The 16918-nt window shown below is 56.7% G+C and overlaps 1 protein-coding gene across 1 annotated transcript; it reads right to left on the minus strand.

The window, feature by feature from the left end:
• Positions 1-2834: 2834 nt before the first annotated feature.
• LOC119108193 (metalloprotease TIKI2) lies at positions 2835-15833 on the minus strand. Its single transcript, XM_037231769.1, has 3 exons — positions 15639-15833; positions 12019-12093; positions 2835-3425 (listed from the first exon to the last, which is right to left on the minus strand). Exons 1-3 carry the CDS (start codon positions 15708-15710, stop codon positions 2835-2837), a joined length of 738 nt encoding a protein of 245 aa, XP_037087664.1. The 5' UTR covers positions 15711-15833.
• Between the last annotated feature and the right edge of the window lie 1085 nt (positions 15834-16918).

Below are 16918 nucleotides of genomic sequence, written 5' to 3' on the forward strand. Positions count from 1 at the left end.
CACCTTCCTTGGTCAGCAGCATCGTGCCTGGTGATCGGATAATCGAGCTATCGGAATGTCCGCGGCTGGGGAGGGGGGAGGGAGGATCACAAGAACTACTCAGCCGCTGTCGCAGATTAGCACTTGCACATTATGGGCAAAGCAGGGAGACGATGCGTTAGTAGCATTCATGATGTTTGCGTCTAGCTGCAAATAGCAAGCTACGCGTGACGGTGCGCTGAGATTTTTGCAAAATTATCGCAAAAAACAATCGCAGCTGTGCGGGCTCAGAAATTAGGCCGTTATCTGACAGCGGCACCCAATTGCTTTACGAGCCGGGACTAAATCAGGCTGTGATGAATCACCCACCAACGAGAGAAGCGCACGCCGTAACAGGAGGACCCCCACAGCTCAGCAGGTCATCAGTCATCGTTGGTGACTCATGAATCATCCCAAACGCGGCGGCGGACGGGGGAGGAGGCAGCTGACCGCGTGTCATGGTCGGAAACCCCCAGGGAGGACGGGTGGCACCCAACTATCTCCCCCCCCCTCGTCCACAAACTGAGCACGAACTGGGACTGGGTGCGGAGCAGCGGTACTCAGCTTCAGACGCGCAAAATCTCAGTGAGTGTGAGTGGAAGCATGACCTCTGGCCCTGTTCGCTAGAGTGAGTTCACGCGTGTTTGCGTAGCGTCCTTCCCATGAAGACATTGCGCGGTCGCCGCTGGCACGAGATACCGCTTCCTCGCCACCGCCCACGAGCTGATTGGGAATGCCGCCTGCGGAGAGGAAGTGGGGCAGGTTTGAAAACCAAGTGTACACGGACACCAGCATCACTGATTTACATCAGTTATGCTCGAGCCCCCACCGTGCCAACTTCACATTACCTTGCTGCGTGACGAAGGACCTGGCCCGAGGTCAGTAGTGGTATTTGCAGAATAGCCAGGATGACATGCTTTACTGATGTCAGTATAAAACGACTGAGGGCTACGTGGAGTTGCCAAAGTCTGCTAAATTCAGATATCGCAGCTGTGCCGAGCCAGTCCGCGAGCCAACCCAACAGTGAGCCCACTCCATGCAGTCGCCAGCACGTCGAGTCCGCCAACTCCGGCAAGATGTGGCTGGTAAAGTAGGCTTACGATGCACCCGCGCCAGGTGCCATTTCAATCCACGATGTGTCCTTAGCGCCCTCGGGCCAGCAGCACAGTCACTCAGTCAGTCGGCCTCTCAGCTTGGCAATATTTCCCGACCTCTCGGCACGACAGCGTTCCCCGGCCCCTCAGCACGGCAACGTTCCTTTAACTCCCAGTACGACAGCGTTCCGCTGCCTCTCAGCACGACAGCGTTCCTCTACCCCTTAGCACGGCAGCGTTCCTCTGCCTCTCAGCACGGCAGCGTTCCGCCGCCTCTCAGCACGGCAACGTTCCGCTACCTCTCAGCACGACAGCGTTCCCCGGCCTCTCAGCATGGCAGCGTTCCCCGGCCTCTCAGCACGACAGCGTTTCCCGGCCACCCCGGACAGCATAGCACTGGCCGCCGGCCGAGGCGGCTTTGTCACCGCGCGCCGGGAGGTCGGTCCCGCCGAATTCCAGCCGGGATTCCAGCGGTCGCGCGCGCCGCGCCGGACGGCCGAGTGACGTGCGACCCGCGCGCAGAAAGGGACGGAAATTCGTCGAATTAGGCGGACAATCACGCACTCTCTGCGCCGGGACGACAACAGCACGGGCCTGGACTGGCAGCCGGGGGCTGAGCCGACCAGCTGTGAAGCCGGCCGGGGCTGGATCAACATCACACAGGGCATCGTGATAGTTGAAAATGGTGAACAAATATGTAGGTCATCTATATATCACGAAGAAATAAATCGCTTAGACTTCTTGATAAGTAAAAGGAGGAGACGAAATGATTGTAGTAGACGAAGCGTCCGTAAAACCCCCAAGAACGAGGAGCCAAAGGATTTACTCAAGTTAATCGGTCTAAAACTTGTAGCCTGTATGAATCAAAATTGGAAAGGCGTCGAAAGCTATCTTACAAGCTTAATGAGAACATCGGCATGTTAACTGCATTCGAATGATTGTAAGATAATCCTCGTCCTACATTAACGGGATGGCCCTAAATAAACGGAAAGAGTTGGTTTACAGTTACCGGAATGAAACCTTACAATCTAACAGCGTGCATGCTACAACAGATTATCAAGAAGCCCGCCCCACCACAGGGCTGTGTCACACAGTCCAGCCACGCTCATCACATTACGTGTCCGTACCAGCCTGTGTCTGAATATCAAGGGGGCCCGCCCGACTACAGGGCTGCGCCACACACTGTCCAGTTACGCTCATCACATTACGTGTCCGTACCAGCCTGTGTCTGAATATCAAGGGGGCCCGCCCGACTACAAGGCTGCGCCACACACTGTCCAGTTACGCTCATCACATAAGTGTATGTGTCGGTACCAGCCTGTGTCTGAATATCAAGGGGGCCCGCCCGACTACAAGGCTGCGCCACACACTGTCCAGCTACGCTCATCACATTAGTGTAGGTGTCGGTACCAGCCTGTGTTTGAATACCACTGCATGGCAAGGCTGACAGGAGCGCCGTTTTGAGGACTGAACTTAGGCCAACATTTCGGAGGGCGTCACCGGAATGGACGTGCTTAAAAAAGCGGAAAGCTAAAACTTACGAGACGTCAAAGCAAAGGACTTCTGCTTGTGTTCTGTGTCAAGGCGTACCAAAACGACCGGCAGCACGTGTGAGCAATAGTACAGCACACCTATGATGAAACGGAAGCCCGTCTTGTGTGTCGCTCACCGTTGCATCAAAAACTCAGTCACCGGGTCTCCGTCCCGCGAGTCCACGAGCCTTTACACCACGGGCCTGGCGCCGCCGCCACCCACCTGTGAGATGTTGAGCCCGTTGAGCGGCAGACACTGCTCCTCGACGCGCTCCACGGCGCCGGTGCGCTTGTTGCGCTTCTCGGCCTCCTGCGCCAGGTAGAGGTCCAGCACGGGCACCCCCCGCGACCTCACGTCACTCTCGGTCAGCGTGTTCACCATCAGCATCACCCAGACCGGCCGCTTCTGCTGCCAATTGCCGGTGATGGCGTTGAAGAGGTAGTCAGCGTAGAGGCCGCGACCGCGCTGGTCGGCCGTCATCCACAGCGGCATCATGTGGCGCACGTAGTCCAGGTGCTTCTGCAGCCGGCGGTACAGGTCGGCCGGCAGCAGCTGCCGCAGCCGGGAGCCGCGCGGCAACCGCTGGCACTTGGTGAGCGCCGAGACCGTGCGCGGGTCGGTCAGGTCCAGCTCGAAGTACACAGAGTCGGCCAGGTGGAAGGCGCGCTTCACGTTGTCCGGCACGTACTCCCACACCTGGTTGAACGGCACGTGGATCGTGCCGAAGAAGTAGGACGGCGGCTTGGTTTCGACGCGCCATAGGAAGGACGACTGTCGGACCTGAAATGGAGAGGTGGGGAGCTTAGCGTCAGCCGTCAGCTGCAGCAGTGATTGATAGTCATGCGCCGGAAGGGCGTGACTGTCGCAGCTCGGGCAGGATGGGCGTGGTACGATGGCGTTCAAGTTCGGTGGAGTGCGTAAATCAGGTTGTTTCAGCTCATGTTAGCTGTGCAAATTCCAACGTCACTCCATAGGGGATATAGGCATTGTAGGCAAAGCATCAGGTTTGAATTAAGCGAGTTCGGAGCGAACAAATCTTGCTCAATTATGGCCATGCCTCGGTAAGCGCGATCTTTCTTAACGTAGCACGCATCGGAGAAAAGGATGTACTCTTCTCGACATTCTAAGATAAGAAAGAAGCAAAAAATCCTTTTCTCAGCAGTATCAGTATCCTAACAGCGTTTTATCTTACAGCAATGGGAGAATGATAAGACCAATGTGACAAATAGCAATCAGCACCGGGGCACAGGACACCGGGCCTTCATTACGGACAGCCATTTCACGGTCTTTTCTCTCAGTCACATATTTCTTAGCCAAACCCAGCTTAGAGTTCGCGGGAAACGTGTTCCATGCCTAGAAACGCTTGGGATGAGGGTGTGGAAGAACGAGCTCAGCTTGGTTCAAACCCTGGACACCAGCGCTGTCTTCTTAAACGCACGAGCAAAATAATGAACCGTACGTGAACAATGCACGCATGTGCACACGCGCTTATCGCATTCCTGCGGAAAGATTGCCCACACAAATCTCCACATATTGGTGTACGCGTCACATAACACAAAAAATGTGTGTTATTTACTCACAAACATTCAAGGCCGCCGATGATAGGCATTCCAACAAACGCGTATCAGCATGCACACCGACATCGCATCGATCTCACAAGCAGTTGACGACGACCAAGATTAGTCCGTCCCGACCACCGTGTCATGACTCGGCTCCCGCCGCTATCTGGGGAACCTCGAGGTGAATTCCAGACACCTGAGGACCCCCTGACCCTCGGCACCTGCAGCCCTGCCGCAGCCTGCAGTCACGCTTCATCAGGCATGCAAGGCAGTCGGCAAATTCGCACCCAGCCAATCTGTCAAACCGCTGATATATAAGGGCGCCGGAGGCGGCGGCTAGTCTGTTCGTTAATCGTCCATAATCGCCTAGTCTGCTCGTAATCACCGGTTCACCACGGCGTGCTCCGGGAGGGGCGTTTACGGCCCGCGACGATCATCTGCGGGCCCGCTGCCGTGCACGGCGTGCACACTGTGCACAGCGTACAGTGCACGGCGGGGCGGGCGGCGACGGACAGGCCTGGTCGGAGGACCGCGGCGGTGCGCAGGTCGGGTGGGCGCGCGCAACCCGGTCAGCAGCCCGCACCGTGCCGCGGATGGCGGCCGAGGCTGGTGGGCTAGCCATGAGGTTCGGTGGCAGACCAGGAGCGCTCGCAGAATCAGGGATGGGGACTCGTCCGCGCGAAGCACTGTTGGAAACCCGGGACGTTGTATGGTCTCATAAGGGGAGACGTTGGGGGGCTTGTATTTTACCATCAAATTTACCCCTCCCCTTCCATTTGAGGTGCGGTAAAGCAAATCGGCGTGGGTATCTTCTCAGCCCTGCAGGAGTTATATCATGCTTGGAGGCATTCCTCGTGATGTTCTCAATGTGCAAAGCTGCGGTGGACTCCGGGAGGTTCACGACAGTGGCTCAGGGCTCGGCGCAGCGGCCGACCCCGGGGCATCACCCCAGGCGACCCATCGCTCAGCACTCCTCAGAGAGCTGGAGATCAGCATCCCTCGCCGTCAGCTGCTCCCGAGCACTCCCCTGAGAGCTGGAGATCAGCACCCTCCCCATCAGCTGCTCCCGGGCACTCCCCTGAGAGCTGGAGATCAGCACCCTCACCGTCAGCTACTTCCGGGCACTCCACTGAGAGAGCCGGAGATCAGCACCCTTACTGTCAGCTGCTCCCGGGCAATCCCCAGAGAGAGCTGGAGATCAGCACCCTTACCGTCAGCACAGTGTCCTTGCATTGCCGATTGAGTAAAACGCAATTCCCTATGATGAATATTTGTCACTCCTTTTCCCCATATTTTATGTGAATTTTCAATCATACCTGATGTTGCCTAACCACGCATACCAAACCCATATCTCCTTTCGGATGGTTTTGAGATGACGTCCAAAGCCGAGCTCACTTGAAACCATCAAGCATAAAAAGGTTTCACAGAACCTGGGCACCTACGGCTATATCCTGCCTCACCTACATCTGAACCACGCCTTTGTATGCACAGAGCAAGGACACCATGTACCTTCAAGTACCAGAGCCCAGCGACTGCAGCCGCTTGCATGCATCAAGCTTGGTTTGTTTACAAAATGCATCACAATCTACTGCGGTGTACCAAATGCAAGCTTGTCACGCATCTCCAGTTTTTGGGTTACACCGCGCAGACACCACGCCAGCAAAGCAAAGCCTGATACAAACACCAGCAAAGCCTGGTAGAGAATTTTACTCCACGTTCTCCTTTTACCCGAAGAATTGTCCACTAAACCGCACAACTCCCAAAATGTAGGAGTGAGAAATTCAAGAACTGCTTTGTAAATTAATTCTTAAAGCTGAATATCACTATTTGAGCACCCCTTTTCACTGATTTTTAGTCATGTTAGTTAATGAAAAAATTTGACTAGACAACATTGGGTCTCTACATTCGTTTAATTCCTTTTGGTTTTGTATTGGTCTTATGGGATTCTGACACAACTTTATTTTTCCTTCCTTTCCGATCATCTGTGAAGACACAATTATGGCTAAAAATAATGGCCATTTCTCTGCAAAATGCTCCAACTGTAAACTTGCATATATTCCTTGCTTGAATTGGATTAATTCGCCAGCCGCCCACACTTGTTTGATATTCTCCCAAGAGGGAAAAATTTATAGGATACGAAGGAGACAATTTGAAGCACGGAAGTCATTTTTACCGCCATTTTTGCCTTGTTAAACCCCTAATTAGCCGTTTTCGGTTCATGGCGTGGCTCAATAATGATAAATCTAAGTCATTCCAGTTTCACCACCTCGCCACGTTACATTACCCTGCGTACATAGCTTTGGGACAGAGCTGCGCATCTGATACAGAGTTGTTTGGAAGCGACATTTTGCCCTTCGAAGCTTTTTTCTCATGTAGGGCTCCTCTTACTTATTTTGTATTTTAATCTTGTAGGTTGGTGGACATGATTGACATTTGTATTTAGTACGTGGGTTGAATGACCCTGTCTGTCAGCAAACCATGCGAAAGATACTAACTTTTTGTGTGCAGGAGCAGAAATGAGCCTGCCCTTAAAAAGCCAGTAAGTTCCGTTTGTTGAGTACCTGATTCCTAGCCATACCTCTTTCGACGCATGATTCGTTATCAGATTCGACTATTGTATGTCTTAACCCGTCGAGTTTCGTTCATAGACAAATTTTGATGTCACAGGACATGTAATCAAATGAATTTGTTTTGTTCTCTTAATAATTCACCTTCAATTTGCTGAAGTGGTCCCTCATGTCTGCTTTCAAAAGATGCCCATAGTTATCTCGGTATGTTGACTTGCAAACGACTGCGCTGTAGATATGCGCTATATTTCTTAACACAGAAATACTCTAAGTTGCACAGCGATTACAATATGGGATAAATATCAGTTTTCAGGAAACGGTCGAATTATCCCATTTTAAAGGCAAGGCCAACACTTCAAACTTTATGTCATCAAAGGTGAATAACGAAACCTAAAAGGATGTCTGCTGCAGCTGAAAAGGCAAGCAGCAAAACTGGTTTTGTGACTATCCATAATTGTTGTTACATTCAGAGGAGAGAGATGATTTTGTGGAGCATACCCACCATTGCCCTTGACAGAGGCTAACCATGACAATTATAATAAGTTGTTGACCGAATAAGTGACTTGAGGAATTTTGACTTCCGTGTTGTCATCTTCGTCTGGTATCAGTACGCTGACACAATGAACTGTAGCAAAGCACAAGTTGAAAGCAGACATCAATAAGTTTTATGATGTTTTAATCACAACCACTGCTGTCAAGAAACCGGTAAGGTGAGGTGAGATGATATTCAACATATGGGCTACTTAAAGTCGGGTGATGTTGGTTAATTCCAAGACAGGTGGCAGTAGGACCTTTGCAAGAATCAGTGACTCACAAATGATGTTGTGATACAAGTAGGCTGGACAGGATGAGATGAGGTAAGGGTTTTTACGTTGGGCTCAGTCAGGTTGCTTTCATGGAGATAAGCACTGGTATTTTGCAAGAAACCTTGACATTATATTTGTATTTCCTGGCCCCATCGTAACAGAAGCCGAGGTATGTCTGTTTGTTTGGCTTGCCGATGCGTTTATGTGCAGGATTTCAAGTATTTTTCGTTTGAATGTTTTATCCTTATTTTTTATTGCTGATTTCCATTGTTTGGTTTGGTGTCCTGCAGACGGAAAGTGCAAAATGCAGCATCAAAACATTAGTATTACATAGTTTTTGGTGCTCATTACGCTTTTATAAATTGCTATAATCTATTGTACTTTGTTTTAGTGTAATGGCCTAAGATGTGAAAAACCAACACATTTTTGCGATGTTTATGATGTTACGCCCATGTCAACTTGGAATGCATGTCTTAGTTTGCTGAAGCATCTCCCGCTGAGTCATAGTTCCCAACTTTTATTAATTGAATTTTTCATTCCTGTACGGTCTTTTTGCGATGGGCTTTTTCACCCCACCCCATTTCAAAAGCGATTCTAGCTCACTGCCGTCAGCTGGTCCCGGGCACTCCCCTAAGAGAGCTGGGGGTCAACACCCTCACCATCAGTTGGTCCCGGACACTCCCCTAGGGGTGCTGGAGATCAGCACCCTCACCATCAGCTGGTCCCGCCACTGAGAGAAGCTAGTGATCAGCGCGATTGGCATGAACAGATGGCGCATTCTAGCGTCCAAAACCACTTTTCAGAGAATTGACATATTTCTGAACCGGCTCATTAAGTGCTGGAAAGAGGCGACGGCTCCAAATTCCTGATTGCCGCTAGGTTCACTCAAGCCATCCCCATAACTGGCGGACACCAGACTCCAGCACTCAAATTATCTGACATCTACAGCGCGCTCCGGTTACAGCAAGTCATCCAGGCTGAGAGGACCCACGACCTGGCTGTCTTCTGTTACACCGCCGCCGTGATAGGGGAGATATTGTAACCTCCGAGTCGGCCACACCGTCCCGCTTGCAGCGGACACATTGCAGCCTCCGATTCCGGATGTTCAGAACCGCGTTCAGCTCCGGGTGGAGTCAGGATGGATTCCAGAATCAGCAACCTTTTGATGAGCCATAGTTGATTCCAATGCTATTTGACGGTGAGGCTGAGTCCGGCATGAATCAAACACGCCATCGGAAACTTGGATCAGAAATGCAGGATATGCTCCTAGCCTACCAGCTCATATATGCGGTGAGCTCCAGCTGGAACTTCGGAAGAAATACCTGCACTGCTGCTAACAAAATAAATGCTCTTCTAGGCTTGAATGACGCTCTCAGTAAGGTTTACCTTCTAATCTGTTGAAATGCAATGGAATCGACTCTACCGGAAAGCACTGCGTGGTTGAGCTATATTTCACCGAAGCAGAAACCAAGCAGACTCTGTGTTGCACTACTTTGCATGGAGTCGGGGCGGGAGTTAAACTCATGAAAAGCGACTTAGAGCTGGAAGCTATTCTCTTGCAGCGGAAACCATCCCCCATGAAACAGAAGCCATTACCTGGCGGAGTTCAGCACATGTCTGCTGAATGTGGCTTGGCTACCTCTCTCAGACCGTCCCCGCAGCAGGGACGGCACCTCGGCTCCAGAGCTTTGACCACGTCCTGGCGGTATCCTCAGACGCAGAGACAAACGGGGGGACATACGGAAATCCTGTCCTGGAACCTGAAGTCTTCTGGAGCACTGCTTAATGCTCGGCAATTTCCAGCCAGACTGTCCCAATGACAGAAGAGACGCGCCGACCCGGGCCTGACACGCCGACCCCGTCTTGACGCGCCGGCTCCGTCCGGACGCGCCGGCTCCGTCCTGAGGCGCCGGCTCCATCCTGACGCACCGGCTTCGTCCTGACGCACCGGCTCTGTCCTGACGCACCGGCTCCGTCCTGAGGCGCCGGCTCCATCCTGACGCACCGGCTTCGTCCTGACGCACCGGCTCTGTCCTGACGCGCCGGCTCCATCCTGACGCACTGGCTCCGTCCTGACGCACCGGTTCTGTTCTGACGCACCGGCTCCGTCCTGACGCACCGGCTCTGTCCTGGCGCGCCGGCTCCATCCTGACGCGCCGGCTCCGTCCTGAGGCGCAGGCTTCATCCCGACGCACCGGCTACGTCCTGACGCACCGGCTCCGTCCTGACGCGCCGGCTCCATCCTGACGCGCCGGCTCCGTCCTGACGCGCCGGCTCGGTCCGTCGTGAGACCTGGTGATGAGCTGGCGGTCTGCCAATCGGACGGCGGCTTCAGAGTCCCGATGATGCACTGGCGCGCTGAGGAGTCTGCGATGAGGTGGCGATCTGCAATCAGGCGACGGCTTCAGAGTCCCGATGATGCACTGGCGCGCTGAGGAGTCTGGTGATGAGCTGGCGGTCTGCCAATCAGGCCGTGCGGGCCGGCGGGGCGGGCGGCGCGGCTCCAGACGACCGATAGGCATCGCGCGTGTCTGCGGCGAGCTCGTCATTAGAGGCCGGCACCGCCGCGCGCCGCCGCCGCCGCCTCCAGACGTCAGGCCGTAACGAGCCGCGACCGGCGGGCTGACCTGGACCGGCGAGACAAGCCGCACCGGCGGGACCCAGGCTGCCGGTCAGGTCCGGACGAGCCAGGTCCGGGGCTGACCCAGTCCGGCGGGACGAGCGAGACCGGCGCGACCCAGGCAATCCTGTCAGGTCCAGCCGGCGGGACCAGGCTGCCGGTCAGGTCCGGACGAGTCAGGTCAGCGGGGCTGACCCAGACAGGCGGGACGAGCGAGACCGGCGCGACCCAGGCAATCCTGTCAGGTCCGGACGAGCCAGGTCAGCGGGGCTGACCCAGACCGGCGGGACCCAGGCAAGTCAGCCAGACCTGGACGAGCCGGGTCAGCGGGGCTGACGCAGTCCGGCGGGGCTGGCCCAGACCGGTGGGACCCAGGCTGCCGGTTAGGCCCAAACGAGTCAGGTCAGCGGGGCTGACGCAGACCGGCGGAGCGCGACAGACCAGCGGGATCCGGGCTGCCGGTAAGGCTCAGACGAGCCGGGCGAGCCGAACGAGTCGGCTGGCGACAGACTGGTATGTCGAATGTGCCGAGACAAAGATGGGTGTGCCGAACACGCCGGAACGGGCCCGGGCTAATTAAACGACCAGGGACGAGCCCGGGCTAACTAAACGACCAGGGACGAGCCCGGGCTGACTTAACGACCAGGGACCGGCCCGGGCTAACTAAACGACCAGGAACGAGCCCGGGCTAACTTAACGACCAGGGACGAGCCCGGGCTAACTAAACGACCAGGGACGATCCCGGGCTAACTAAACGACCAGGGACGAGCCCGGGCTAACTAAACGACCAGGGACGAGCCTGGGCTAACTAAACGACCAGAGATAACCCCGGGCCAACTAAACGACTAGGGACGGGTCCGGGCTAACTAAACGACCAGAGATGACCCCGGGCTAACTAAATGTCAGGGACGAGCCCGAGCCAACTGAACGGCCATGGACAGGCCCGAACTATCTAAACGACCAGGGACAGGCCCAAGCTAAGTTAACGACTAGGGACGGGCTCGCGCAAGGTTAGGAGAGGCCGCACGCTCCGGCACGGGCTCAGACGAACTGGGAGGGCCGCTGGTGGTCACACGTTGGCGGAAGCGGTGCGTGTTCAACACCACTCGATCAGCCGCGGCCAAAGGGCGAGCACCACACAGGTGGCCGCGGTACTGGAACCCGAGGTGGGATGCTCCGGACCACACAGCGCCGACGTCCTCCGCACGATGGGAGGGGGACCACCGGCCGAGGTGGGTGCGGCGGCACCGCGGCCCGGCGATCGGACCGCATACCAATACCGGCGCCAGATCAGAGCACGTGTGCACGTCGTGCCGGTGGCGCCGCTGCACGCTCTTCAGAGCTACGCGCATTGCGCCATACAATACTTCGGTCGCGTTTAGTCGACACGCAGAATCTACAGACAACGATAGGAAATTCATCAATCAAAGGATCGGCGGGGACTGTCGAGTCCTGTTGAGTTGTCCGGCGGTTGAGGTCAGTTCTGTTCTGTTGAGTTGTTTCCAGAAACGCTTTCTGTTACGAATACAACAGTTGAAGACTATAACTTAGGCCACATTCACGTCATTTAAGTAGCAATTCACCCACGCGGCGAACGCACACAACCACACTCATATCTCGTATCTCCCTATAAGCTATCCAGCCCTGGAAGTATGACAGTCCAGCAAGGGTCACCGGCCAGGCACAGCCTGAGCATTGTCCCCAGAGGTGTGCACCAGGCAGAAAAAGTCGGCCGGCTGCCCACCGCCGTCAGCCGCGCAGCCATTTACAGCGCTTCATATAAAGCGACGGCCCGTTTTTCCGGTCATCCGTCTTACCCACCTGTGGGTCGCAATAGTCGGGTCGGCGCGACCTCCGCGCCTCGGTGCCGTCCACAAAAACGCCCACCGCCATCAGCTGAAACAAACAGCGACGGCGGGTCAGATGCGGCCACGGAGGTCACAGACGGCGCGCGGGCCAGATGCGGTCATGAAAGGTCACAGGCGGCGCGCGGGCCAGAGGCGGTCACGGAGGTCACAGGCGGCGCGCGGGCCGGAGGCGGTCACGGAGGATCACAGGCGGCGCGCGGGGCACAGGCGGTCACAGGCTCGCAGCTCAGAGGCGAAATAGCCGGCGGGCAGGCGAGGACAAAGACCCAGCGAGTCCACTGGGAAACACCGGCCGTCAACCAGCTGGTGGTCGTGCGGGCCGGCTGCCCGGCCGGCGTGGACCGTCACGCTGGAGAAGTCACACAAACCGGCGGCCGACTGGCCCTGTGACTGACAGGTCAGCTGACCCTCATCTCGCTCACTTCCACGCAGTCGGCGCTATCCGTGCAGAGGAACACTCAGCCACCCAGACTGTCCCTCGGCACCACGTCCTCATTTCCCGGGACAGAGACGGGATGTGCGGCGCGGCCGCCCTGGCCAGGGTCTACGGCCGCCCTGGCCAGGGTACTACGGCCGCCCTGACCAGGGTATACACGGCCGCCCTGACCAGGGTACACGGCCCGCCCTGACCAGGGTACACGGCCGCCCTGACCAGGGTACACGGCCGCCCTGACCAGGGTACACGGCTGCCCTGACCAGGGTACACGGCTGCCCTGACCAGGGGACGCGGCCGCCCTGACCAGGGTACGCGGCCGCCCTGACCAGGGTACACGGCTGCCCTGACCAGGGTACACGGCCGCCCTACCAGGGATACACGGCCGCCCTGACCAGGGTACACGGCCGCCCTGACCAGGGTACACGGCTGCCCTGACCAGGGGACGCGGCCGCCCTGACCCGGCCCGACGGTGCGCGCCGCGTCAGCTCAGCGGCGCCGCTGCTCAGCGACAGGGCAGCTCCGCGGCCCGCCGCCGCCAGGGCCATGATGAACGCCCTGCTGGCCGGCGACACAGCTGGAGCCTTCGACAGCCGGAGATCGATGAACGCGCCGATTAAAAATGAAGCGCCGGACCTTGGCACAGCTAAGCGGCGCTGATTGACGAACGGCGCCGGCCGGCCGGCCGCCGTGGTACACACAGCGGCACACCTCCGGCCACCGCGGTACACACAGCGGCACGCCTTCGACCGCCGTGGTACACACAGCGGCTTACCTCCAGCCACTGCGGCACTAACAGCGGCACACACAGCGGCGCACCTCCAGTCACCGCCGTACACAGAGCGGCACACCTCCAGCCACTGCGGCACTCACAGCGGTACACACAGCGGCGCACCTCCAGTCACCGCCGTACACACAGCGGCACACCTCCAGCCACTGCAGCGCTCACAGCGGCACACATCCGGCCGCCGTGGTACACACAGCGGCACACCTCCAGCCACCGTGGTATACACAGCGACGCACCTCCGGCTATCGTGGCCGGTGCGGTTCAGAAGCGCGCAATCTCATTATGCGCGTGGTTCCGTCCGCGGTGCTGGCGACAGGAGAGCGTGACTGAGGCATTTACGAGCGCCGTGCCCCCAGCTGGTGGGCCTGGTGGCGGGCCGAACCGCCTTTTACCTTCTTTTTTGCCGGTCGGAGGGGTCGAACATGACTGCCGCCTCAGGTGGGGGAAGGCGAAAGGCTCAGACAGTCAGCTGACCATCCATCACCGGGGTGTAAGCCGTGACTTCGCCCGGTAAAAATGGCCGCGCTCGTCATGAGGTCTTAATCCCAGCTGCGCGATCCCTCGATAACGGTTCTGTCCCATACGAAAAGGGCAAATTGTACGTCTGCCATCCCTTACCCGTTGTCACAATCTAATGGTAATGAGCCGGCGGCGCGGCCGGGCTGGCTGCGCGGCCGGCCGCGGCGGCGCCTCTGATCTGACGGCGAGCGGCTCCCCGCCGCGGTCACGTGACCGCCAGGTAGGGTCGGACCGCGCGGCGGGGCGCCGACAGCGGTGCTGGCGCCGCCTCCAGCTGACCCTGCCCGCTGTCGGTCCAGTTCACGGAATCGGGGGGCCAAACGCCGCCGGGCCGGCCTGCGGCCACCGTGCCACGCACTGCCCGGCTGCCTGGCTGCCCGGCCGGCGGCGCAGCACCGGGCAGCGCCAGCGCACGTCACACCGGCGCTCGGAAGTGCAGGTGTTACTGTTTGCGCCGCCGGGCAGTCGGCGCCAAACACTGGAACAAATTGGCGATGGCACGGCACGCCAAACAGGGGCGCCGAATTTAAACGGCGGGCTCCTCCTCTTCCCACGTCGGGCGCCGGCCAAGCACGGTAAATATTGGAACAGAGGTGCCAGCAGCGCCTCGCGGGCGGGTCCGCATCAGCCTGCGTGCTTCTTACGACGGTCCAGTGTTGTCAGTGTGGTCACGGTCCCACCACATGCCTGTTCACTACGTTCTGTCAACTCAGGCGTCGCGAGATGTTTAGGCATTTGGGGCGGGGTTCCGGGTGTCTGCACCCAAATTCTTGCACGCGCGCTGACAGCGCGGTGGTTCATTCCAAGGAACCAGGAGATTCTCGCGGCGAAGAAGCCGAACCTGGGCGATAAAGGCCGCACTGAACCGGTAACAGACGATCAGCAGCACCCAAGCCGCGCGACGGTGCCTTGGAATTCACCGCTTACCGCAGAGTAGGGCAGCAGTAGGTACCCTATCGATTACTTGTGGCTAACGAGACCACCCACGACACAGTAATCATTCGGCGAAGCGCCTCATTGTTTTGAATGAAAACGATTTCGTCCACCCTCCCGCTGGCACCCACGCAAAGTCATATTCAGCAAACGTATTCAAGGTTTCGGGAATGATGTGTCGATCGGTTAAAATTGCCGGGTGCTCAGGCAGTTTATGGGTTGGCTGCACATGGCTGTACATCCCTGAGAACAGATTTGTGAGGACCAGATCCTGACGGCTTTAAATTTTCGCATTTGACGTACGATGTATTTTGCATATTTTGGATGCAAAATGGCTCTGGCTCCTAGCCCTGAAAAGAGGCATCCCAATGATCGGTGATACCTTTTGGAAACCGTCAGGTTATTTTGAAAGGTGCTGGCTACAACCGAATGATCGGCAGATGCAGGTACTGACAAATGTATGTGCCATTTGGGGTGAAACGGTTATATCAGGGCAAAATAACTGTCCGGTATCAACAAAATCTTGACCCACTGGTAGTCGACATTGAGACTTCTCGTGTTGGAAATAGCCAGCTTTTAAGGAGGTGCTGGTTAAACGACCGTATCAAGAAGCCCTTAGGATATATAATGATAATATTCGACGCTTCAAGGCAGTCAAAGGTCACGCGTCTCCTGACCGCCGTGACTATGAGCGCGGCGCCGAAAATTGTCACGACGTATCTAAAAAAATGTTTGAAAAGTCGTTAACTACTTCCTGGTGTATTCGAGATGGGTTATTTTCGGCACGAGAACTCATAATAAGCGACAGTGTATATTCTCACCATAGGTTATCACAAAATAGTCATGATGGCTGGGGACACTGCCGGAAACATGAAATGCGTAGCATACGCACAGCACTCACCACAAAAATAAGACGAAGTCGTGGGAGATGACTAAACCCTCCCCGTCGCATTTTCCCCGCACTCAAAGTCATGTGATGAAAACGTCTTGGCGGCCTAGCCCGGTCCCCATAGCGCACTCCGTAGTCACCGCACCAGAGCGGGTGTCCCACGCGCACCACCGCTGGCCATCACCCCACACGCACTCACCCCGCCAGCGCCCGGCAACCACTGCTGCTGCCATCAGCAGGCCAGGCCGGCGGAGCGGGCGCGGGCGGCCTTCCTGCCCCGGGGCGGCCCCACCCTGACGCCGCGCAGCCAATCACCGCGCGCCGGCCGCTCTTGGCGGCCGAGGTCAGACGAGTGACACGAGCATCGACGGAAAGGCGATGTTTTCCGTCGGTGTATTTGGAGCCGTTGACATTTAGCGGATGGATGCAGCCGTCGGCCCAGATAGTTGCCAGTGGGCAGACGATCAGAGGGCCGGGCCGGCCCGCGCTCTTTGAGGGCCAGCCGTCGGCGGGCTGTGTTTGGTTGTTTTGGCTTCGACGCCCGCGCGGCGCCATCAAAGAGGGTATATCGGAGATCTGAGCTCGGGAGCCGCCCCTTGCCGGCGCCGGCCATCGGCGTCACTAGAACGCCGACTGGAGCGATTAATGAGGGCTCCCGCGGTGATCACCGTCGATTAGAACAGAGTGAGGCTGGCGGGCAGATGGTATCGTGTCACAGCCGTTGCACCCATACAATTGATGTTCGTGCTTGGGCGCTATAAGCGTATGCTCCACTGGTGTCTTTTGCATCATGCTTGGGCAGAGGCTCCTGGTCTGATATCCGGCTTGCTGCTTTCATTTCAGGAGATCAAAAGCAGGGCTTGCTTGTCCATAACGACGTGGGTTTCACTCGGAGATGTATCCGGATAGGACCCGTAGCGCTCCTGTGGTTGACGGGGAAGCCGATCCCGGTACCCGGATCAGACCCGGATCAGACCCGGATCCGGGCGTGGTGAAAACATCATCCCGGATCCCCTGCGTTCTACAGGATTGGAACGAAATGGCCATCTTATGCATTCGTTGGTGTAGCAAAGTCGGCACTGTGGGGAAGAGGCAAAGAAAAACAATCACTTGTGAGGAAGGTGTACAGCTTAAGCCATGCCTGCATGCATCGGAGATAACTAGCATGCTACTAAAGCTCGTTGGTAAGGTCTTCCAGTAATCCAAGCTTCACATGTTCAGAGGTAAGCCGATAATTTCGAAGTTAGGAGTAGATTATGAATGTATCCATGGTCATGCCTGGAAAGGGTAGA

This window comes from Pollicipes pollicipes, unplaced genomic scaffold, assembly GCF_011947565.3.
Source record: "Pollicipes pollicipes isolate AB1234 unplaced genomic scaffold, Ppol_2.1 Scaffold_6686;HRSCAF=7923_pilon_pilon_pilon, whole genome shotgun sequence".
Lineage (NCBI taxonomy): Eukaryota > Metazoa > Arthropoda > Thecostraca > Pollicipedomorpha > Pollicipedidae > Pollicipes > Pollicipes pollicipes.

What these genes read in the sequence shown, in the direction of transcription:
- LOC119108193 (XM_037231769.1), bottom strand. Translation starts at nt 15,710, where the DNA reads ATGACTTTGAGTGCGGGGAAAATGCGACGGGGAGGGTTTAGTCATCTC. An exon ending in GACTTCGTCTTATTTTTGTG is followed by an intron (nt 12,094 to 15,638) that starts GTGAGTGCTGTG and finishes TGTTTGTTTCAG; the next exon opens with CTGATGGCGGTGGGCGTTTT. An exon ending in CCGACTATTGCGACCCACAG is followed by an intron (nt 3,426 to 12,018) that starts GTGGGTAAGACG and finishes TCTCCATTTCAG; the next exon opens with GTCCGACAGTCGTCCTTCCT.